This window comes from Somniosus microcephalus, unplaced genomic scaffold (assembly GCF_052327205.1).
Source record: "Somniosus microcephalus isolate GS21.2 unplaced genomic scaffold, FLI_Smic_1.0 unresolved_chr1, whole genome shotgun sequence".
In the NCBI taxonomy this organism is placed as follows: Eukaryota; Metazoa; Chordata; class Chondrichthyes; order Squaliformes; family Somniosidae; genus Somniosus; species Somniosus microcephalus.
In genome coordinates, this window is record NW_028225179.1 from 107,413,198 (window position 1) to 107,437,164 (window position 23,967).

The following is a 23,967-nucleotide window of genomic DNA, read 5'->3' on the forward strand; positions in this document are numbered from 1 at the left end:
CTTTAATCTGGTGAGCACCTTCTCCAAGTTGGCGAGGTGATCACCGTCATTTTCACCCGTGACCAAGATGTCGTCCAAATAACACTGGGTCCCTGGAATCCCTTGCAGGAGCTGATCCATCGCCCTTTGCCAGATAGCCGGAGCCGAGGCTACTCCAAACACCAGCCGGTTGTATTGATAGAGACCTTCATGAGTGTTGATCGTAAGGTATTGTTTCGAAGCTTCTTCTACCTCCATTTGCAAGTACGCCTGGGCTAGATCAATTTTGGTGAAGCGTTTACCTCCAGATAGCGAGGCGAAAATATCCTCAATTCGTGGAAGCGGATATTGTACCATGTGAAGGACTGGGTTCACTGTCACCTTAAAATCCCCACAGATGCGGACCTTCCTTGGTTCCCCAGGCATATTACTCAATGACCTCTTCATTACAGGAACGATGGGTGTAGCCCACTCGCTCCAGTCCACTTTGGACAGTACTCCTGAACGTTCCAACCCTTCCAGCTTTGCTTCAACAGCTAGTCTGATCGCATAAGGCACTGGTCTGGCCTTCAGAAACTTTGGGCTTGCATTTTCCTCTATTTTAATCGTTGCTGTTATGCCTTTTAGTGTTCCGAGTCCTTCCTGGAACACTTCTTTTGCGTCGGTTAGCATTTTTGACAGTCGCCCAGGTGTGACGCCTTCATCCTTTTTGGCCTCAACCTTCAGTGCCTGTATGGAATGCCAATCTAATTGTATCTTCCGGATCCATTCACGTCCTAGCAGTGGTGGTCCTCCATCTGGCAATACATATATATCCATTTTAGGTATTTCCTGGCCTTTATATGTCACTTTCACCCTTATTTTTCCTTTTGGGGTAGACTTTTTGCCCCGTATACGTCTTCAAGACAATCTCTGTAGCTTTCAAGGGTATGTGTGAAAATAGCCGCTTGTAGTCTCTTTGATTTATGACTGTTAGAGCTGACCCTGTGTCCAATTCCATTTTCACTTGGACTCCGTCTATCTTGAGTGTAACCCAGATAGTCTGGTGATCCTCCATTTCGGTTACCTTATGTAGTTTCAGACAACCCAGCTCCTTGCTTCCGGAGTCTGTGTCACTTTTCTGTTCGTCTGAACCACTGTCCATCACCTGGTGTACCTTTTTGTACTTCTCCTGTGGAGATTTCTTACTGTTGGTTTTCTTCCCAGACCTGCAGACTCTTGCTATGTGTCCTGCTTTCCCACACTGTCTGCACACTTGGTCCTTGAACCAACAGTCTTTCTGGTCATGTGTTGTTCTGCCGCAGCGATAGCACTTCCCTGTTCCATAGGACATTTCATTGGTGCCATATTCTTGCGGTCTCCGTTGTATCTCTGCAGCGCCCCTTGCGGCTGCTTCGTGTGATACTGCCATACTGAAAGCTTTGTCCAGCGTAAGATCCTTTTCTGATAGAAGCCGTTTCTGGGTTCCTTCACTTTGTAGCCCACACACAAACTTGTCCCTTAACGTATCTGCTAGTCCCGCTCCCAACTGGCAGTGTTTTGATAGCTTGCACAGTTCCATTAGGTACTCAGCATTGCTTTTGTCTTTGTGTTGGTTCCTTTTATGGAACTTAAATCATTCTGCTATCAGCAGCGGTGTGGGGTTTAAGTGGTCCTGTAGGATTTCTACTATGCTTTCAAAATTCTTGTTTACCGGCTTCTCTGGGGTTATTAGATTTCGCAGTAACCCATAAGTTTTTGCACCCATGGAATTTAACAGAACCAGTGCTTTATTAGCATCTGGCACTTCATTTGCCCTGCAGCACACCTCAATACGTTCCACATATGTCGCCCAATCTTCGACTTCATTGTCGAACGTAGAGATACTGCCACTCTTCGGCATCCTTGGGTGTGAGTTAACTGTCAAAAATGGCGCCTCCTGCGCTTCCCCTTCTTCTCCGCTGGCACAAAATGGCATCTCCCGCACTTTCCTTCCTTCCCGCGCTCGCCCTTCTTCTCCACTGCGGCTTCTAAAAATGGCGTCTCCCGCACTCTTCCTTCTTCTCAATGGCGTCTCCCGCGCTCCCCTTTCTTCGCCCCATGGACCCTGTTCAGCCCGTGAGCCCTGGCTGTGCTCTGCGCATTCTTCTTTTTGTATTTTTTATTTATTTATTTTTTGACGCCGCTCAGTCTAGAACCCGGCTGTTTCTTTACCCTCTCTCTCTCCGGTTTGTTTTCTTTTTCTCGACACCGCTTGGTGTTCAACCCCCGGCTGCGCCCTGCACTCTTCACCCTTTGTCTTACCCCATCGACGCTGCTCGGCTTTCTCTCCGCCGTCGGTCGGCTCCAGCCGCCGCTGCTCGGGAAGGGTCTGCGCTGGACCTGTCGTCTGTCTCTTGCTGCTCGTCGTGGCTGGGGAACCAAGCCCGGCTCTCCACAGCCTCCCCTGCGAAGTTCAGTCTCTGCCTGACGGCTGGATGGCTGCTCGTGGTCGACGCCCATGTTCCTGGCCTCGACTTTTTTTTTAATGTTGCAGGTAGATTCGAATCGACACTCGTCGCCACTGTTGGATCCGTGGTTCAGTGGATATGCTGTTATAAAATAATCACACGGATGCTGTACATCAACAATAAACAGGTCTTTACTGGAGGAGGGTAGTCTCATGACTGGGGGTACAGATGCATGCGCAAAGCTTATATACCGGTGTGGTCACTGCCGGTACTACAGTATACAGGAGCTGTAAAAGTAGTTCTGACTTAAAGGCACATACACTACACTGCCCACTGAGCCATGGCTGACACCTTGTGTATGGTTACTTTGTGGAACAATAGATCTCCTCAAAGATGTCCCCAGGCTCGATCCCCTCGATAGTGCTCAGTTAACTGATCTTAGTTGGGGCGAGATTGCTTTCATTGAGTCCACGGTTACAGAGGAGAAACCAGCCACCATTCCCACTCCTGGTTGTCTATCCAATGACACCAGCCGGGGCCTGTCGGACTCACCCGGGGACTGTTGGTCTCACCCGAGGCCTGTCGGACTCACTGTGGGCCTGTCAGACTCACCCGGGGCCTGTCGGACTCACTGGGCCTGTCGGACTCACCTGGGGCCTGTCGGACTCACCGTGGGCCTGTCGGACTCACCCGGGGCAGTCGGACTCACTCGGGGCCTGTCGGACTCACCCGGGGCCTGTCGGACTCACTGGGCCTGTCGGACTCACCCAGGGCCTGTCGGACTCGTCGTGAGCCTGTCGGACTCGCCGTGGGCCTGTCGGACTCGCCCGGGGCCTCTTGGACTCACCCTGTGCCTGTCAGACTCCGCGTCGGCCTGCCGGACTCACCCGAGGCCTGTCTGTCTCACCGTGGGCCTGTAGGACTCACTGTGAGCCTGTCGGACTGACCGTGGGCCAGTCGGACTCACCGTGGGCCTGTCGGACTCACCCGGGGCCTGTCGGATTCACCGTGGGCCTGTTGGACTCACCGTGGGCCTGTCGGACTCTCCGTGGGCCTGTCGGACTCTCCGTGGGCCTGTCGGACTCACCGTGGGCCTGTCGGACTCATCCGGGGCCTGTCAGCGTGGGCCTGTCGGTCTCACCCGGGGCCTGTCGGACTCACTGTGGGCCTGTCGGACTCACCGTGGGCCTGTCGGACTCACCTGGGGCCTGTCGGACTCGCCGTGGGCCTGTCGGACTCACCCGGGGCCTGTCGGACTCACCGTGGGCCTGTCGGACTCGCCATGAGCCTGTCGGACTCCCCGTGGGCCTGTCAGACTCACCCGGGGCCTGTCAGACTCACCGGTGGCCTGTCGGACTTACCCGAGGCCTGTCGGTCTCACCGTGGGCCTGTCGGACTCACCGTGGGCCTGTCGGACTCACCGTGGGCCAGTCGGACTCACCGTGGGCCAGTCGGACTCACCGTGGGCCAGTCGGACTCACCGTGGGCCAGTCGGACTCACCGTGGGCCAGTCGGACTCACCGTGGGCCAGTCGGACTCACCGTGGGCCAGTCGGACTCACCGTGGGCCTGTCGGACTCACCGTGGGCCAGTCGGACTCACCGTGGGCCAGTCGGACTCACCGTGGGCCAGTCGGACTCACCGTGGGCCAGTCGGACTCACCGTGGGCCAGTCGGACTCACCGTGGGCCTGTCGGACTCACCGTGGGCCTGTCGGACTCACCGTGGGCCTGTCGGACTCAGCGTGGGCCTGTCGGACTCACCCGGGGCCTGTCGGACTCACTGTGGGCCTGTCGGACTCACCCGGGGCCTGTCGGACTCACCGTGGGCCTGTCGGACTCACCGTGGGCCTGTCGGACTCAGCGTGGGCCTGTCGGACTCACCCGGGGCCTGTCGGACTCACCGTGGGCCTGTCGGACTCACCCGGGGCCTGTCGGACTCACCGTGGGCCAGTCGGACTCACCGTGGGCCAGTCGGACTCACCGTGGGCCTGTCGGACTCACCGTGGGCCTGTCGGACTCACCGTGGGCCTGTCGGACTCACTGTGGGCCTGTCGGACTCACCCGGGGCCTGTCGGACTCACCGTGGGCCTGTCGGACTCAGCGTGGGCCTGTCGGACTCACCCGGGACCTGTCGGACTCACCCGGGGCCTGTCGGACTCACCGTGGGCCTGTCGGACTCACCCGGGGCCTGTCGGACTCACCGTGGGCCTGTCGGACTCACTGTGGGCCTGTCGGACTCACCCGGGACCTGTTGGACTCACCCGGGGCCTGTCGGACTCACCGTGGGCCTGTCGGACTCACCCGGGGCCTGTCGGACTCACCGTGGGCCTGTCGGACACACCGTGGGCCTGTCGGACTCGCCCAGGGCCTGTCGGACTCACCGTGGGCCGATCGGACACACCCGGGGCCTGTCGGACTCGCCATGGGTCTGTCGGACTCGCCGTGGGCCTGTCGGACTCACCCGGGGCCTGTCGGACTCACCCGGGGCCTGTCGGTCTCACCGTGGGCCTGTCTGACTCACCGTGGGCCTGTCGGACTCACCCGGGGCCTGTCGGACTCACCCGGAACCTGTCAGTCTCACCCGGGGCCTGTCGGACTCACCCGGAACCTGTTGGTCTCACCGTGGGCCTGTCCTGCCGATGGGGCTTACATGATAGCAACGTTGTGCAGTGTCAGCTGTGACTCAGTGGGTAGCACGCTTGCCTCTGAGTCAGACGGTTGTGGGTTCAAGGCCCACACCAGGGTCCTGAGCACATAAATCTAGGCTGAAACTCCAGTGCAGTGCTGAGGGAGTGCTGCATTGTCGGAGGTGCTGTCTTTCAGATGGGACGTTATACCGAGGCCCCGTCTCCTCTCTCAGGTGGACGTAAAAGATCCCATGGCTGTTATTTCAAAGAAAAGCAGGGCAGTTATCCCTGGTATCCTAGCCAATATTTATCATTAAAACAGATTGTAATGTATGTACCTTTAAGGGGAGAACTACTTTTTACAGCTCCTGTATACTGTAGTACCGGCAGTGACCACACCTGTATATAAACCCTGAGTAGTGATCTGTACAATTAGTTCTAGAGTAACCCTCATTCAGTAAACACCTGTTGATCGTTCCCTGCAGTCTGATTATTGAAGGACACAACATTAAGATACAGGGATCTAACATTGGCGACGAGGCAGATTCGAACCTACCTGCAACTCTGCATCACCTCCCAGGGATTCGCTCCTGGAGAACAGTGGAAGGAGGTCGAGTCCAGAAGCACGGGCGTCGACCACGGGCAACCGCCCAGTCATCCAGCGGAGATTTGAGCATCGCAGGGGAGGCTGTCGAGAGCCAGGCTTGGCTTTCCAGTCACAGTGGTCCAGCGAAACGGGCTGGCAACAGGTACGGCGCAGACCCTTCCCGGACAGCGGGGGCTAGAGCCGACCGAGCGGCACAGAAAAAGGCCGAGCAGCGTCGACGGGGGGGAGAGAGAGGGCAGAGCGCACAGGGTGCAGCCGGTGTTCAGGACCGAGCGGCGTCAACAGGGAGAGAGGCGAGAGAGAGCCGAGCGCAGCCAGTGTTCAAGGGCCGAGCAGCGTCAACGGGGGAGAGAGGCGCGCAGGAAAACACGAGGCGCTGCCATTGCCACGAGGACCACAGAGAGCGGCATTGGCAGCAGCGCAGGAGCAGCGCACGAAACCCACAGGGCGTCGCCATTTGCCACAAGGACCGCCGAGAGCGGCGTTGGCAGCAGCGTGCGAGACGCCATTTTAAGCCGCAGCAGGGAAGAAAGGAAAGCGCGGGAGACGCCATTTTAAGCCAGTCTAACCACACCCAAAAATGCCGAAGAGTGGCAGTATCACAGCGTTCGACAATGAAGTCGAAGATTGGACGACATGTCGAACGCATAGAAGTATACTGCAAGGCGAATGAAGTGCCAGATGACAAGAAAGCACTGGTATTGTTGAATTCAATGGGTGCAAAAACGTATGGCTTACTACGAAACCTAGTAACCCCAGAGAAGCCAGTAGAAAAGGATTTTGAAAACATAGTGTCAATCCTACAGGACCACTTAAACCCCACACCGCTGCTGATAGCATAAAGATTTAAGTTTCACAAAAGGAACCAGCATAAAGATGAAAGTAATGCTGAGTATTTAACGGAACTGTGCAAGCTATCGAAACACTGCCAGTTTGGAACGGGACTAGCAGATACTTTAAGGGACAAGTTTGTGTGTGGGCTTCAAAGTGAAGGAACCCAGAAACGGCTTCTATTAGAAAAGGATCTTACGCTGGACAAGGCTTTCAGCATTGCAGTATCACATGAAGCAGCAGCACGGGGCACTGCAGAGATACAACAGAGACCGCAAGAATATGGCACAAATGAAATGTCATACGGAACAGTGAAGTGCTATCGCTGCGGCAGAACAGCACACGACCATAATGATTGCTGGTTCAAGGACAAAGTGTGCAGACAGTGTGGAAAAGTAGGACACATAGCAAGAGTCTGCAGGTCGGGAAAGAAAACCAGCAGCAAGAAATCTCCACAGGAGAAGTACAAGAAGGTACATAAGGTGACGGAGAGTAGTTCAGACGAACAGAAAAGTGATACAGACTCCGGAAGCAAGGAGCTGGGTTGTCTGAAACTACATAATGTGATCAAAACGGAGGATCACCAAACTATCTGGGTCACACTCAAGATAGCAGGAGTCCAAGTGGAAATGGAATTGGACACAGGATCAGCCCTAACAGTCATAAACCGAAGGGACTACAAGCGGCTATTCTCACTTATACCCTTGAGAGATACAAAGATTGTCTTGAAGACGTACACGGGGCAAAAAGTCTACCCCAAAGGCAAAATAAGGGTGAACGTTATATATAACGGCAAGGAAACACCAAAAATGGACCTATATGTATTGCCAGATGGAGGACCACCACTACTAGGACGTGAATGGATCCGGACGATACAGCTAGATTGGCATTCCATACAAGCACTGACTGTAGATGCCAAAAAGGATGATGACGTCACACCTGGACGACTGTCAAAAATGCTAACTGACACACAAGAAGTGTTCCAGCAGGGACTCGGAACACCGAAAGGCATAACAGCGACGATCAAAATAGAGGAAAATGCAAGCCCAAAGTTTCTGAAGGCCAGACCGGTACCTTATGCGATCCGCCCAGCTGTCGAAGCAGAGCTGGAAGGTTTGGAACATTCAGGAGTACTGTCCAAAGTGGACTGGAGCGAGTGGGCTACACCCATCATTCCTGTAATGAAGAGGTCGTTGAGTAATACGCCTGGGGAACCAAAGAAGGTTCGCATCTGTGGGGACTTTAAGGTGACAGTGAACCCAGTCCTTCACACTGTACAATATCCGCTTCCACGGATTGAAGATATTTTTGCCTCGCTATCTGGAGGGAAACGCTTCACTAAGATTGATCTGGCCCAGGCGTACCTGCAAATGGAGGTAGAAGAAGCCTCGAAACAGTACCTCACGATCAACACTCATAAAGGTCTCTACCAATACAACTGGCTGGTGTTCGGGGTAGCATCAGCTCCGGCTATTTGGCAAAGGGCAATGGAACAAGTCCTGCAAGGGATTCCAGGGACCCAGTGTTATTTGGACGACATCCTGGTCACGGGCGAAAATGACAGTGATCACCTCGCCAACCTGGAGCAGGTGCTCACTAGATTGAAGGAATATGGGCTCCGAGCTAATCGCCACAAATGCGAGTTTTTCCAGAAGCAGATCTTGTATTGTGGCCACGTTATTGATAAAGAGGGTTTACATAAGTCCCCTGAAAAGATTGAGGCAGTAGTCAAGGCTCCAGCACCGGAAAATGTGTCACAACTGAGGTCGTTCCTCGGGCTGGTGAACTACTACCATAAGCTCTTGCCGAATTTGTCTACCGTACTACACTCACTGAACACCCTACTGCAAACGGGGGTACCATGGAAGTGGAGTGACGAATGTAAACGAGCTTTCCAGAAGAGCAAAGCATTGATCACATCAAAAGAGGTGTTGGCTCATTTCAACCCAGCACTACCAATTCGGTTGGCGTGTGATGCATCACCCTATGGCATTGGAGCGGTGCTGTCGCACAAATTCCCGGATGGCTCGGAGAGGCCAGTAGCCTTTGCGTCTCGGTCACTAACCTCAGCCGAGCGTAACTACGCCCAGATTGACAGGGAGGCCCTCAGCCTAGTGTGGGGAATGAAAAAGTTCAATCACTATCTGCACGGGCAGAAGTTCACCTTGCTGACTGACCGCCAACCACTTATCTCCATCTTTAATCCAAAGAAGGGCGTTCCGGTTCGAACTGCGCAACGGCTACAAAGATGGTCCCTTTTTCTAGGGGCGCACCAATATGAAATCGAGTATAAGGGCACGAAACAGCATGGAAACGTTGATGGGCTATCACGCCTGCCACTGCCTACTGCGGAGGAAGCACCAGCAGTGGATCCTGTCGAAATATTTCATTCGACTATAATTGAATGCTTGCCAGTAACTAACGCTGGTATAGAGAAGGAGACCCGAAATGACCTGATGCTGTCTCGGGTATATGATTTGACGGTGAAGGGATGGCCAGCACATGGCGACTCACTGTTGCCAGCATTCTCATCCAGAAGAGAACAGCTGTCAGTATGCCAGGGGACCTTGATGTGTGGATCCCGAGTGGTAATTCCACCCAAGTTAAGGGAGAGAGTACTCAATGAGCTTCACGAAGGTCATCTGGGAGAGGTGAAAATGAAAAGCCTTGCTAGGGCTTATGTGTGGTGGCCGGGGATCGATCAGCAAATCGAGGACCTGACAAAGAGCTGCTCAGGATGCCAGAAGGTCCAAAATGTACCACCACATGCCCCTCTACACCCATGGGAGTGGCCCTCATCTCCATGGCAATGGGTGCATATTGATTTTGCTGGTCCATTCATGGACTCAATGTTTTTAATAGCCGTGGATGCGCACTCGAAATGGCCTGAGGTGATCAAAATGTCCTCCACCACCACGGAGAAAACGATTGCAGTCCTACGGGCCATTTTTGCCAGGAACAGCTTGCCAGAGCAGATTTGCTCTGATAACGGACCATAGTTTGTGTCCGAAGAGTTTCGAAAATTTATGAAAAGGAATGGGGTAAGGCATTACACATCCGCCCCATATCATCCAGCCACAAATGGATTGGCTGAGAGGTTCATACAAACCTTTAAAAAAGCAGTAAAGGCCATGTGCAATGACGACATTCCACTGCAGCATAAGGTGAACAATTTCCTGTTAGCCTACAGAAATGCGACACATGCAGTCACCAACCAGGCCCCGGCCATGATGTTCTTTAACCGAAGGTTGAGATCTCGTCTGGATTTGCTCAGACCAAATGTACGAAGAGATGTTGAGAGTAAGCAATTCCAGCACATCAATGAGAAGCCGACAAGGAGCTTCAATGTAGGGCAACCAGTCTTGGCCAGAGAACAGAGAAATGGCAACCAGGAACAATATGCACACGGCAGGGGCCACTAATGTACACAGTGGATGTTGGGGAGAACATTGTGAGGCGCCATGCTGACCAGATCCTAGAGTCACAGGAACGAGTCAACCCCATGCCCCGCCCATACGTACCTGGTGAGGAACCCGATGAACAGGTAGCATCTACCCCAGAAACAGTAGCATCGGAAGCTGATGAACCAACTGACGACAGGGGGCCAGAATCGCCTCTGCACCAAGAGCAAGACACTCGGGAAAGGCGCTATCCAGAAAGGATCAGGAAGCCTCCCCAAAGACTGAATTTATAAAAAGACTATTTTCAGCTAATGTTGCATGTTAAAAGTGTTAATTGTAATTAGTTTGATATTTAATTGTTAAATGAGTGTTATGGTACTCTTAATCTAAAAGGGGAGGAATTGTAATGTATGTACCTTTAAGGGTAGAACTACTTTTTACAGCTCCTGTATACTGTAGTACTGGCAGTGACCACACCTGTATATAAACCCTGAGTAGTGATCTGTACAGTTAGTTCTAGAGTAACCCTCATTCAGTAAACACCTGTTGATCGTTCCCTGCAGTCTTTTGTCTGATTATTGAAGGACACAACAACAAGATACACGGATCTAACACAGATGATCTGGTCATTATCACATTGCTGTTTGTGGGGGCTTGCTGTGTGCAAATTGGCTGCTGCGTTTCCCACATGACGACACTCCAAAAAGTACTTCATTGGCTGTAAAGCGCTTTGAGACGTCCAATGGTTGTGAAAGGCGTGATATAAATGCAAGTCTTTATTTCATTGTTAGCATGCAGCAGACCACTGCAGACCTCCACCCGAGCGGTCCAGGCAGAGGAAGCACTGTTTCAGCATGGAAATGGCCTGCTCTATCACACTTCTTGCGGCAGCATAGCTTTCATTGTATGCATGCTGTGCATGAGTGCGTGGGTTGCAGCCATGTCGTCAGCGGGCAGCCCTTGTCGCCCAGTAGCCACCCTTTGGTTTGTCGTGATGGCTCAAATGCGGAGCAGAGCCAAATGGCCTAATCCTGCTCCTATTTTTCTATATTTTTCTATAAATGCACCTAGTACAGCGGACTGCCACAGAATGAAGGCTCCATGACTGCTGCCAGGACACCGGGCATTGACCTGCATGAAGCGCTGCCTATGGTCGCACACCAGCTGGACACTGAGGGAGTGGAATCTTTTTCGGTTCCGGTGCATGGCAGAGTTGGCATGCGACGCCTGCAAAGCGACGTGCATGCACTCAATGGCACCCTGCACCATGGGAAGCCTTGCAATCCTTGCAAACCCTTGTGCTCGCTCCGCCTGCTTGTCTCTGGCAAGAGAGAATAAAATGTAGTCAGATCTCTCTGAATAGAGAGTCTCAGTGACCTCCCTTACACAGCAGTGGACAGCAACCTGTGAGATGTTCCAAATATCTCTAGCTCCAGTCTGGAAGGAGCCCGATGCATAAAGGTTTGTGGCCACAAGCACCTCCTCAGCCACTTTCCCACCCAATTCCCATATCCCTCGATTCTGTTAGAGTCCAAAAATCTATTGATCTCAGCATTGAACATAGAAACATAGAAACATAGAAGATAGGAGCAGGAGGAGGCCATTCGGCCCTTCGAGCCTGCTCCGCCATTTAATGAGATCATGGCTGATCATCCAAATTCAGTACCCTGTCCCTGCCTTCTCCCCATATCCCTTGATCCCTTTAGCCTCAAGAAATATATCCAACTCCTTCTTGAATATATTTAATGAATTGGCCTCAACTGCCCTGTGTGGTAGAGAATTCCACAGGTTCACCACTCTCTGGATGAAGAAATTCCTCCTCATCTCTGTCCTAAATGGCTTACCACTTATCTTTAGACTGTGACCCCTGGTTCTGGACTCCCCCGCCACTGGGAACATCCTTCCTGCATCTAGTCTGTCTAGTCCTGTTAGAATTTTATAAGTTTCAATGAGATCCCCTCTCATTCTTCTAAACTCTAGCGAATATAAGCCTAATCGACCCAATCTCTCCTCATACGTCATTCCTGCCATCCCGGGTATTAGCCTGGTGAATCCTCGCTGCACTCTCTCCATGGCAAGAACATCCTTCCTCAGATAAGGCGTGGTTTTACCAAGGCCCTGTACAACTGCAGCAAGACATCCTTGTTCCTGTACTCGAATCCTCTCGTTATGAAGGCCAACATACCATTTGCCTTCTTAACCGCCTGCTGCACCTGTATGCTTACCTTCAGTGACTGGTGCACAAGGACACCCAGGTCTCGTTGCACTTCCCCTTTTCCCAATCTATTGCCGTTCAGATAATAATCTGTCTTCCTGTTTTTGCCACCGAAGTGGATAACCTCGCATTTATCCACGTTATACTGTTGAATATACTCAACAACTCAGCATCCACAACCCTCTGGTGTAGAGAATTCCAAAGATTCACAACCCTCTGAGTGAAGAAATTCCTTCTCATCTCAGTCTTAAATGGCCCACCCCTTTATCTTGAGACTATGCCCCCTAGTTCTAGACACTCCAGCCAGGGGAAACAACCTCTCAGCATCTACCCTGTCAATCCCCTTCAGAATCCTGTAAGTTTCAATGAGATCACCTCTCATTCTTCTAAACTCCAGAGAGTATAGGCCCATTCTACACAATCTCTCATCATAGGACAGCCCTCTCATCCCAGGAATCAATCTAGTGAACCTTCATTGTACCGCCTCCAAGGTAAGTATATTCTTCCTTAGATAAGGAGACCAAAACTGTGCACAATACTCCAGGTGTGGTCTCACCAAGGCTCTGTACAATTGTAGCAAGACTTCCTTACTCTTATACCCCGACCCCCTTGCAATAAAGGCCTACATGCCATTTGCATTTCTTATTGCTTGCTGTACCTGCATGTTAACTGTCTGTGTTTCCTGTACGAGGACACCAAATTCTCTCTGAACACCAACATTTAATAGGTTCTCTCCATTTAAAAAATATTCTGTTTTTCTATTCTTCCTACCAAAGTGAATAACCTCACATTTTCCCACATTATACTTCTTCTGCCACCTTACTGCCCACTCAACCTGTCTCGATCCCTTTGCAGGCTCTTTGTGTCCTCCTCACAGCTTACTGTCCCACCTAGCTTTGTATCGTCAGCAAATTTAGATACATTACACTTGGGTAAATGGAGTTAAGATACAGATCAGCCATGATCGAATTCAATGGCAGAACAGGCTCAAGGTTCCTAATGTTCTGACTTGCATAAATCAAGATTTCCAATCAACTAATCCTCTTTCTCTTCTTTATTACAGTCCCAGCGTCGCTGACCCTTGACCCCAACACTGCCAACCCCTGGCTCGTCCTGCTGGAGGGCATGACCAGCGCCGGGGTCAATGAGACGTGGCAGGAGGTCCCCGACGACCCGCGGAGGTTCGACTCCTCCCCCTGCGTCCTGAGCTCGGAGGGATTCAGGGCGGGGAGGCGCTACTGGGAGGTGGAGGTGCGGGACAAGACGGAGTGGGTGATCGGGGTGGCCCGAGAGTCGGCCCAGAGAAAGGGGGACATCACGCTGTCCCCGCAGGACGGCTACTGGGCCGTGTGGCTCAGGAACGGCAACAACTACCGGGCCCTGACCTCGCCCCCCACCCGGCTGGCCCCGACCTCCGACCCCGGCAAGGTCGGCGTTTACCTGGACTACGAGGGAGGGCAGGTTTCCTTCTACGAGGCCGACCGCATGTCCCACCTCTACACCTTCACTGCCACCTTCACCGAGAAACTCTACCCATTCTTCAGCCCGGGATTGAGGGACGGCCGGAAGAATTCAGCTCCGGTTACACTCTATCAGCTTAAGCTGTAGATCGGGGCAGGACGTATGTTTGGTCTCGGTGGGTCACTGACGTGTAGACCGTGGGAAGAAAGAAAGACTTGCATTTATACAGCGGCTTTCACCACCTCAGGACGCCCTAGAGCGCTTTACAGCCAAGGAAGTACTACTGAAATGTAGTCACTGTTGTAATGTAGCAAACGCGGCAGCCAATCTGCGCACAGCAAGATCCCACAAACAGCAATTGAAAAGGGGAAGGCCATGCACGTTCAACTTCTTGATTGGCTAATGTGCAATCAGATTCATAAAAAGGGAGAATGTTCAAAGTAAACTCGTCGCAACAGCAGTGAAGTGCAATAAATGAACACGCAAAGCATATGCTTTGCCACTGGCACACATCACTAAAATGAAGCGGTGCGGATTAACTCTTTTGAGTTCTCAATGTCTTTTGGAACTTGCATGTTTTGTTAACTGGCAAAAATGAGAATGACCAGAGAATCTGTTTTTTACTGATGTTGGTGAAGGGATAAATGTTGGCCCAGGACACCGGGGAGAACTCCCCTGCTCTTCTTCGAATTAGTGCCATGGGATCTTTAATGTCCACCTGAGAGAGCAGTTTAATATCTCACCCGAAAGACTGCCTCTCCGACAGTGCAGCACTCCCTCAGTACTGCCCCTCCGACAGTGCAGCGCTCCCTCAGTACTGCCCCCCGACAGTGCAGCACTCCCACAGTACTGCCCCTCCGACAGTGCAGCACTCCCTCAGTACTGCCCCTCCGACAGTGCAGCGCTCCTTCAGTACTGCCTCTCCGACAGTGCAGCACTCCCTCAGTACTGCCCCTCCGACAGTGCAGCGCTCCCTCAGTACTGCCTCTCCGACAGTGCAGCGCTCCCTCAGTACTGCCCCTCCGACAGTGCAGCGCTCCCTCAGTACCGCCCCTCCGAAAGTGCAGCACTCCCTCAGTATTGCCCCTCCGACAGTGCAGCGCTCCCTCAGTATTGCCCCTCCGACAGTGCAGCGCTCCCTCAGTACTGCCCCTCCGACAGTGCAGCACTCCCTCAGTATTGCCCCTCCGACAGTGCAGCGCTCCCTCAGTACTGCCCCTCCGACAGTGCAGCACTCCCTCAGTACTGCCCCTCCGACAGTGCAGCGCTCCCTCAGTACTGCCTCTCCGACAGTGCAGCGCTCCCTCATTACTGCCCCTCCGACAGTGCAGCACTCCCTCAGTACTGCCCCTCCGACAGTGCAGCACACCCTCAGTATTGCCCCTCCGACAGTGCAGCGCTCCCTCAGTACTGCCCCTCCGACAGTGCAGCACTCCCTTAGCATTGCCCCTCTTACAGTGCAGCGCTCCCTCAGTACTGCCCCTCCGACAATGCAGCATTCCCTCAGTATTGCCCCTCCGACAGTGCAGCGCATCCTCAGTACTGCCCCTCCGACAGTGCAGCACTCCCTCAGTACTGCCCCTCCGACAGTGCAGCGCTCCCTAAGTACTGACCCTCCGACAATGCAGCGCTCCCTCAGTACTGCCCCTTCGAAAGTGCAACGCTCTCTCAGTACTGCCCCTCCGACACTGCAGCACTCCCTCAGTACTGCCCCTCCGACAGTGCAGCCCTCCCTCAGTACTGCCCCTCCGACAGTGCAGCGCTCCCCCAGTACTGCCCCTCCGACAGTGCAGTGCCCCCTCAGTACTGCCGCTCCAACAGTACAGCACTCCCTCAGTACTGCCCCTCCAACACTGCAGCGCTCCCTCAGTACTGCTCCTCCGACAGTGCAGCTCTCCCTCAGTACTGCCCCTCCAACAGTGCAGCACTCCCTCGGTACTGCCCCTCCAACACTGCAGCGCTCCCTCAGTATTGCCCCTCCGACAGTGCAGCGCTCCCTCAGTACTGCCCCTCCGACAGTGCAGCACTCCCTCAGTACTGCCCATCCGACAGTGCAGCTCTCTCTCAGTACTACCCCTCCGACAGTGCAACACTCCCTCAGTACTGCCCCTCCGACAGTGCAACACTCCCTCAGTACTGCCCCTCCGACAGTGCAACACTCCCTCAGTACTGCCCCTCCAACAGTGCAGCCCTCCCTCAGTACTGCCTCTCCGACAGTGCAGCGCTCCCTCAGTACTGCCCCTCCGACAGTGCAGCACTCCCTCAGTACTGCCCCTCTGACACTGCAGCACTTCCTCAGTACTGCCCCTCCGACACTGCAGCACTCCCTCAGTACTGCCCCTCCGACAGTGCAGCACTCCCTCAGTACTGCCCCTCCGACAGTGCAGCGCTCCCTCAGTACTGACCCTCCGACAGTGCAGTGCTCCCTCAGTACTGCCCCTCCGACAGTGCAACGCTCTCTCAGTACTGCCCCTCCGACAGTGCAGCGCTTCCCCAGTACTGCCCTTCCGACAGTGCAGCCCTCCCTCAGTACTGCACCTCCAACAGTGCAGCACTCCCTCAGTACTGCCCCTCTAACAATGCAGCCCTCCCTCAGTACCGCCCCTCCGTCAGTGCAGCCCTCCCTCAGTACTGCACCTCCAACAGTGCAGCACTCCCTCAGTACTGCCCCTCTAACAATGCAGCCCTCCCTCAGTACTGCCCCTCCAACAGTGCAGCACTCCCTCAGTACCGCCCCTCCGACAGTGCAACACTCCCTCAGTACTGCCCCTCCAACAGTGCAGTGCTCCCACAATACTGCTCCTCCGAGTCACAGGAACAGGACAGCTGCCCTTAAGTGAATGGACATCCATTTAAGGATATCTCAAGCAGCCGATATTAACCAGACCTTGGTGTCATAAGAGTAAAGCTCCCTCTACACTGTCCCATCAAACACCCCCAGGGCAGGTACAGCACGGGTTAGATACAGAGTAAAGCTCCCTCGACACTGTCCCATCAAACACCCCCAGGACAGGTAGAGCACGGGTTAGATACAGAGTAAAGCTCCATCTACATTGTCCCGTCAAACACATCCAGGGCAGGTACAACACTGGTTAGATACAGAGTAAAGCTCCCTCTGCACTGCCCCATCAAACACTCCGCGGTCAGGTACAGTACGAGTGAGATACAGAGTAAAGCTCCCTCTACACTGTCCCATCAACCACTCCCAGGGCAGGTACAGTACGGGTTAGATACAGAGTAAAGCTCCCTCTACACGGTCCCATCCAACACTCCCAGGGCAGGTACAGCACGGGTTAGATACAGAGTAAAGCTCCCTCTACACTGTCCCATCAAACACTCCCAGGTCAGGGACAGCACGGGTTAGATACAGAGTAAAGCTCCCTCTACACTGTCCCATCCAACACTCCTAGGGCAGGTACAGCATAGGTTAGATACAGAGTAAAGCACCCTCTACACTGTCCCATCAAACACTCCCAGGGCAGGTACAGCACGGGTTCGTTACAAAAACTGACCATTCGGCCCAACTGGTCTATGCTGGTGTTTATACTCCACGCGAGCCTCCTCCCACTCGAAAAACCTCTTCCCACCCTGCCCCCAAATCCTCTATTCTTTTCTACCGCACGTAGAGCTCGTGCCTCCCCTTAAAGTCATCAATGCCATCTGTATCTGAACACTTAACACGTTCCTGGGACATTCCTCAGCCCACTCTCTTCGATGTTTTCCCATTTAACCTAAATGAATGAACGCAGGAACAGGAGCAGGCCATTCAGCCCCTCGAGCCTGTTCCTCCATTCAATGAGATCGCAGCTGATTGACACATTGCATTAAGTGGTCGACAGAGGAGTGAAGCAAACAAACGGGTTAAGTATTCACCCGCAGTATCTAACAGTATCACCGATGGTCATTGCCGGGCTGTTGTCATTTCAACTTGGTCTACCAAGTAATTGTCCGTCAGATCTGTTTGGTAAAACATATCTGAGATGGTTTTGTACTCCCGCTTTCAGTGGTACTTTGTTTGTGGTTACTGTGGCGTTTTGATAATTAAATCAGAACTTTGTTGAGTGGTCATGTCTGAGATTGACCTTGAAAGAAGTTAAAGAAAGAAAGAAGTCACATTCATACCACGCCTTTCACAACCTCCAGATCTCCCAAGGCGCTTCACAGAATATGAAGTACTCCTTGAAGTGTAGTCACTGCTGTAATGCAGGAAACACGGCAGCCACTTTGCGCACAGCAAGATCCCACAAAAAAGCCGTGAAATAAATGACAATATTCATAGTATTTCGAAACAACAACAGAAAATGCTGGAAAATACTCAGCAGGTCAGGCAGCATCCGTGGAGAGAGAAAAACAGAGTTAACGTTTCAGGTCGATGACCCTTCGTCAGAACTTTTCTGTCGTTATTTCAGATTTCCAGCATCCGCAGTATTTTGCTATTGTTCACGGTATTATGATACAGCAGAGAAGGAGGCTATTCTGCCCATCGAGCCTCTTTGAAAGAGTTCTCCAATTAGTCCCACTCCCCAACTCTTTCCCCATAGCCCTGTACAATTTTTGCCCTTCAAGCATTTTTCCAATTCCCTATTTAATCTGCTTCCACCGCCCTTTCAGGCAGCGCATTCCAGATCACAATAACTCGCTGCATAACAAAATGTTTCCTCATGTCACCTCTGGTTCTTTTGCCAATCACCTTAAATCTGTGTCCACTTGTTACCGACCCTTCTGCCACTGGAAGCAGTTTCTCCTTATTTATTCTATCAAAACCATTCATGATTTTGAACACCTCTATCAAATCTCCCCTTAACCTTCTCTGCTCTAAGGAGAACAATCCCAGCTTCTCCAGTCTCTCCACATAACTGAAGTCCCTCATCCCTGGTACCATTCTAGTAAATCTCCTCCGCACCCGCTCCAAGGCCCTGACATCCTCCCTAAAGTGTGGTGCCCAGAATTGAACACAATACTCCAGCTGAGGCCTAACCAGTGTTTTATAAAAGCTTAACATAACTTCCTGGCTTTTGTACTCTATATAGATAACAAATAATCTGTTTTTATTTCTGCCTGCAATATGGCCAGGATTGTCGTGAGGTTGAAGAATCCTTAAATCCCACCTTTACACTGCGGACAAAGATAATTCCTTCGGGATGGCGATGGGGCGTTTGGCTGAGTGTAGATATTGCCCGAGTACCTTCATTTCCTAAGTATCGCTCAACCATTGGTGGCCGTGCCTTCTGTTGCCTGGGCCCTAAGCTCTGGAATTCCCTCCCTAAACCTCTCCGCCTCTCTCTCCTCCTTTAAGATGGTCCTTAAAACCTACCTCTTTGACCAAGCTTTTGGTCACCTGCCCTAATTTCCCCTTCTGTGGCTCGGTGTCAATTTTTTTTGTCTTATAACACTCCTGTGCAGCACCTTGGAACGTTTTACTACTTTAAAGGCGCTATATAAATACAAGTTGTTGTTGCTGTGTGATGTTCAATATAGGATGTAGGGCTCATCCCCCTGTCTCTTCCCCCACCTCCTGCTCACGGCTCAGTGGGAAATGCAGCGCCTCGCGTCGCACCAGCCTGAGGGGCCAGGACGAGCCCCAAGTCAGCTGCTGAGTCGGTGCTGAGCCAGTCGATCGCACCGCTGGTTGTAAGGCCGTCCGCAGTCCAATAGCCCGCTGACGGTCACCGACCGGGCTCGCACCGTGTGGAATGTATGTCAGCAAGGAGTCAAGGTCTGTGGTCGGGGAGGGCTCGTTGGACATCGTGAAGAGTTAAAAGTTTAACAGTCGAACGTCTTTGTATCGTGGAGCAATGGACTTTCCAACGCCAACAGGACAGCTCTGGAGTGTCGTGAGAGGAAAGCACATCTTGTCTTCGGATGCAAAAGGTGTTTGTGCAAGGATTGTGTTGGTAACGAGTGCTGGTGGGTGAGAATGGGATAGTAACATAGGAACAGGAGGAGGCCATTCAGTAAGGAGTGTGATGGAATACTCTCCACTTGCCTGGATGAGCGCAGCTCCAACAACACTCAAGAAGCCCGACACCATCCAGGACAAAGCAGCCCGCTTGATTGGCACCCCATCCACCACCTTAAACATTCACTCCCTCCACCACCGGCGCACCGTGGCTGCAGTGTGTACCATCTACAAGATGCACTGCAGCAACTCACCAAGGTTTCTTCGGCAGCACCTCCCAAACCCGCGACCTCTTCCACCTAGAAGGACAAGGGCAGCAGGCACAGGGGAACAACACCACCTCCAAGTTCCCCTCCTAGTCACACACCATCCTTCATCGTCGCTGGGTCAAAATCCTGGAACTCCCTCCCCAACAGCACTGTGGGAGTACCTTCACCACACGGACTGCAGCGGTTCAAGAAGGCGGCTCACCTCCACCTTCTCAAGGGCAATTAGGGATGGGCAATAAATGTTGGCCTTGCCAGTGACGCCCACATCCCATAAAACAAATACATTTTTTTTTTTAAAGCCCCTTGAGCCTGTTCCGCCATTCAGTGAGATCGTGGCTGATCTGTATCTTAACTCCATCTACCCGCCTTGGCTCCATATCCTTTTATACCCTTGTTCAGAAAAGAAATGATCCATCTCAGATGTAAAATGATTAATTGAGTTAGCATCTACTGTTTCTTGTGGGAGGGAGTTCCACACTTCCACCAGTGATTCCTAACTTCTCACCTGAGTGCCCAGCTCTGATGTGAAGCTTATGGTTCCCTTGTCTTAGACTCCCCGCACCAGCGGAAAAAGGTTTCTCTCCATCTACCCGATCAATTCCTCGGGTGAGACTCCACTGCGATGCACCTCGTGGTAGGATAGCTCCACCGGCCGCTGACTGTCATGGTTTGGACAATCGGGGTATTGTGCCGGTCGTGGAACCGTACACCGGTGAGGGAGTCGCCGCCTGCCGGAGTAGAGGGCCGGGGAGCACATTTGGTTTGACTGATGACGACGTCCTGGTTGACTTTCCCCCTCTCGGTTCAGCGGCACTGAGGCCGGTTGTAGCATCCCTGCCACCATCCCTGGTCCATTTTGAGTGGGCTCACTGCTCCATCACGTGAAGGAGTTTAATGTGTTGTGGCACAACAACAACTTGCATTTATATAGCACTTCACAGGAGCGATTATCAAACAAAATTTGACACCGAGCCACAGAAGGTGATATCAGGACAGGTGGTCACAGAGGTAGGTTTTAAGGACCGTCTTAAAGGAGGAGAGGTGGAGAGGCGGAGAGGTTTAGGGAGGGAATTCCAGAGCTAAGGGCCCAGGCAGCTGACGACACGGCCGCCAATGGTGGAGCGATGAAAATCGGGGATGGGCAAGAGGCCAGAATTGGAGGAGTGCAGCGATCTCGGAGGGTTGTAGGACTGGAGGAGGTTACGGAGATAGGGAGGGGGGCGAGGCTGTGGAGGGATTAGAGCACAAGGATGAGATCAGACAGACTCCATCTCAGATAAAGTCAGGAGACTTTTAATCGTTCCTCAGACTGTAGGTTCTTTGGAAGGTCCCAGCCTGGACCTCTCCCTTGGTTCTCAGAAGACTTTTGTCCGAGTTGAGAGTCTCCCTTAAGATGGCACTGGAGTTGATAGGGGTTGTAACCTTCACTCGGGGTGGGTCTCCTCACTGCCCTCTCAGCTTTCAGAAGGGTATACTAATAGGGGGAGATGAAGATGGGTGGGAGGAGGTTCGTGTGGACCATAAACACTGGCATAGACCTGTTGGGCCGAATGGCCTGTCTCTGTGCTGCAGATTCTATGTAAAAAAAGACTTGCCTTTCACAACCTCATAGCATCCCAAATGAAGTACTTTTGGAGTGTAGTCACTGTTGTAATGTAGGAAATGCGGCAGCCAATTTGTGCACAGCAAGCTCCCACAAACAGCAATGTAATAATGACCAGATAATCTGTTACTAATGTGGTTTGAGGGACAAGTTTTGGCCAGGACACCGAGGAGAATCCCCCTGCCCTTCTTCGAAATAGTGGCCATGGGATCTTTTCGTCCACCTGAGAGAGCAGACGGAGCCTCAGTTTAACGTCTCATCTGAAAGACGGCACCTCCGACAGTGCAGCGCTGGAGTGTCGGCCTAGATTCTATACAATGATTACCAGTGGCACTGGGTCCGTCCCTTTCGAACTGTTCAGGGTTCTGGGCAGAGGGTTCAATATTTTTTTTTAAATCGAAGAATAAAGAAGGATCCTTAACTAAACGAGTGCCCATATTTTCAGTGCACTCTTTTGATGCACACAAAAAGAAATAAACTGTAACTTAACTTAAAACATTAAAGGAAACTTAATTAAATTAAAATTTAGTTGCCGGAGGTGATCCTGTTTAGGTGCGATCAACTCAAACTGTAACTTAACAAAAAACACAACAAATGAAAATTAACAAATTAAATTAAAATTTGATTGGCCGGGGCGATGATGCAATCCAGTCCCGGCGGTGCTCACTGGTCGGGGAAGGCCTCGAGCGTGCCGGCGGACACCGCGCGCTCCATCTCCAGGGCCACCCGGGCGCGAACGTGGCCGTGAAAGAGAGGCAGGCAGTCGGGCCAAACGACCCCCTTGACCACCCGCTGCCTGGACCAGTTGATGACCAGGCCCAGGAGCAGTCGCACGAGGAGGTCCCCCGACCTGCCCGCTCCCCTCCGCACCAGGTGACCAAAGATTAGGAGCGTGGGACTGAAGTGCAGCCAAAAATCGAGGAGCAGCCCCTTCAAATAATGGAAGAGGGGCCGCAACCTCTCTCACTCTGTATAGACGTGGAACACGGACTCCTCCAGGCCGCAGAAAAACTAAACGAGTGTCACCAGACCAACCCTGTGTCAAACTTAATTTATTTTCTGTCATTTTTTAAAATTTAAACATTTTACAGTAAATCACATTTACAGAGCTCAAGTCTCAGCTCTTTGTACAGTCACAAGCCCTCATGCCTACAAGGCAGGGGTCCCACTCTCTACAAGCTTCTTGGTCATCTTCACTTGATCATCAGATAGCGGGTCTCCAGGAATTCACACAGATGAGGGTCGGTGCTCCCAGTGGAGGGTTTGTGCAGATCCGGCAGACTCTGGTTGACATTCTTCTCCATCTGCAGGGCTCTCTGCATCGCCGAGTGGAGCCTCCCGCTCTCCCGACCGAACAAGTGGACTGTAAAAAAGCTTAAAAACCCTAGATTAATATTTAAAACTTATCAAATTAAATTCAAATCACCCCAGCCGGGGTGATGATGCACTCCAGTCCTGGCGGTGCTCACCGGTCGGGGAAGGCCTCCAGCCTGCCGGCGGACACTGCGTGCTCCATCTCCAGGGCCACCCGGGAGCGAACATAGCCGCGGAAGAGAGGCAGGCAGTCAGGCCGAATGACCCCCTCGACCGCCCGCTGCCTGGACCTATTAATGGCCTTTTTGGCCAGGCCCAGGAGCAGTCCCACGAGGAGGTCCTCCGATCCGCCCTCTCCCCTCCGCACTGGGTGGCCGTAGATCAGGAGCGTGGGATTGAAGTGCAGCCAAAAATCAAGGAGCAGCCCCTTCAAATAATGGAAGAGGGGCCGCAACCTCTCTCACTCTGTATAGACGTGGAACACGGACTCCTCCAGGCCGCAGAAAAACTAAACGAGTGTCACCAGACCAACCCGGTGTCAAACTTATTGGGCCATTAAAAGTAGGCAGACACACCCCTATCTTCAGTAAATACTCACATGGGGGCAGGAGGTGATCATTTAATTAACACAGGGATTGGCTGAGGAGCCAAACCAGGAATCAATCATCAGGACCATCACCTGGGCCGTGACTTTTAAAGGCTCCCACGTTAGACTGGTTCTGTTTCTCCTCATTGCTTCTGACTCCCGGGGGGATGCAAAGGAGCACGATGGCTTCAGGCGGGGTCAACGTGAGCTTCATGGATGAGCTGCTCTGCCCCGTCTGCCTGGAGCTGTTCGTGGATCCGGTGATCCTCCGCTGCGGTCACAACTTCTGCCGGCGGTGTGTGCAAGAGTACTGGCACCACCAGGTCCCAGCCCTCTGCTGCCCGACGTGCCGGGAGGAGGTGGGCCAGGGGCCCCTCCGGCCCAACCAGCTGGTGCGGCAAATGACCGAGGAGACCCGCTCGCAGGCCGGCCTCTACTGCGAGCAGCACGGCCACAAGCTCAAGCTCTTCTGCGACACCGACCTCCAGCTGATCTGTGTCAGCTGCCGAGGCGGGCCGGGCCACATGGACCACCAGGCCAGCCCAGCAAAGGAAGCTGCCCAATTCTACAAGGTATCAGGACCTCCCTTGCACAGCAGAGGAGTTGACAAGGTCCCCACTGACTGGGGGCGGGGGAGGGTCATTGATCCCATTCAACTCGCCCATTTGTTTTGGGGGGGGGGGACGTGCGGGGAGAGAATGGAGGGTCGTTGTGTCACCTCTGGGTTGCGCTCTTACCTCTGAGTC

General features: G+C 52.7%; 2 protein-coding genes across 3 annotated transcripts in view; both read left to right on the top strand.

Moving 5' to 3' along the window:
• The window catches only part of LOC147095695 (zinc-binding protein A33-like), a 66,486-nt gene extending 48,872 nt beyond the window's left edge, over positions 1 to 17,614 (top strand). Inside the window, exon 6 of the mRNA XM_085974745.1 lies at positions 13,153 to 17,614. Coding sequence (XP_085830871.1) covers positions 13,153 to 13,697 — 545 coding nt within the window. The 3' untranslated portion in view covers positions 13,698 to 17,614. The remainder of the gene's footprint in view (positions 1 to 13,152) is intronic.
• Positions 17,615 to 20,838: 3,224 nt separating this feature from the next.
• Positions 20,839 to 23,967, top strand: part of LOC147095696 (nuclear factor 7, ovary-like) — a 35,155-nt gene continuing 32,026 nt past the window's right edge. Inside the window, exon 1 of one of the 2 annotated variants that reach the window (XM_085974741.1) lies at positions 20,839 to 23,793. In XM_085974741.1, the coding sequence (XP_085830867.1) occupies positions 23,389 to 23,793 (405 nt within the window). In that variant the 5' untranslated portion in view covers positions 20,839 to 23,388. The remainder of the gene's footprint in view (positions 23,794 to 23,967) is intronic. The other variant, XM_085974742.1, reaches the window with a different exon arrangement.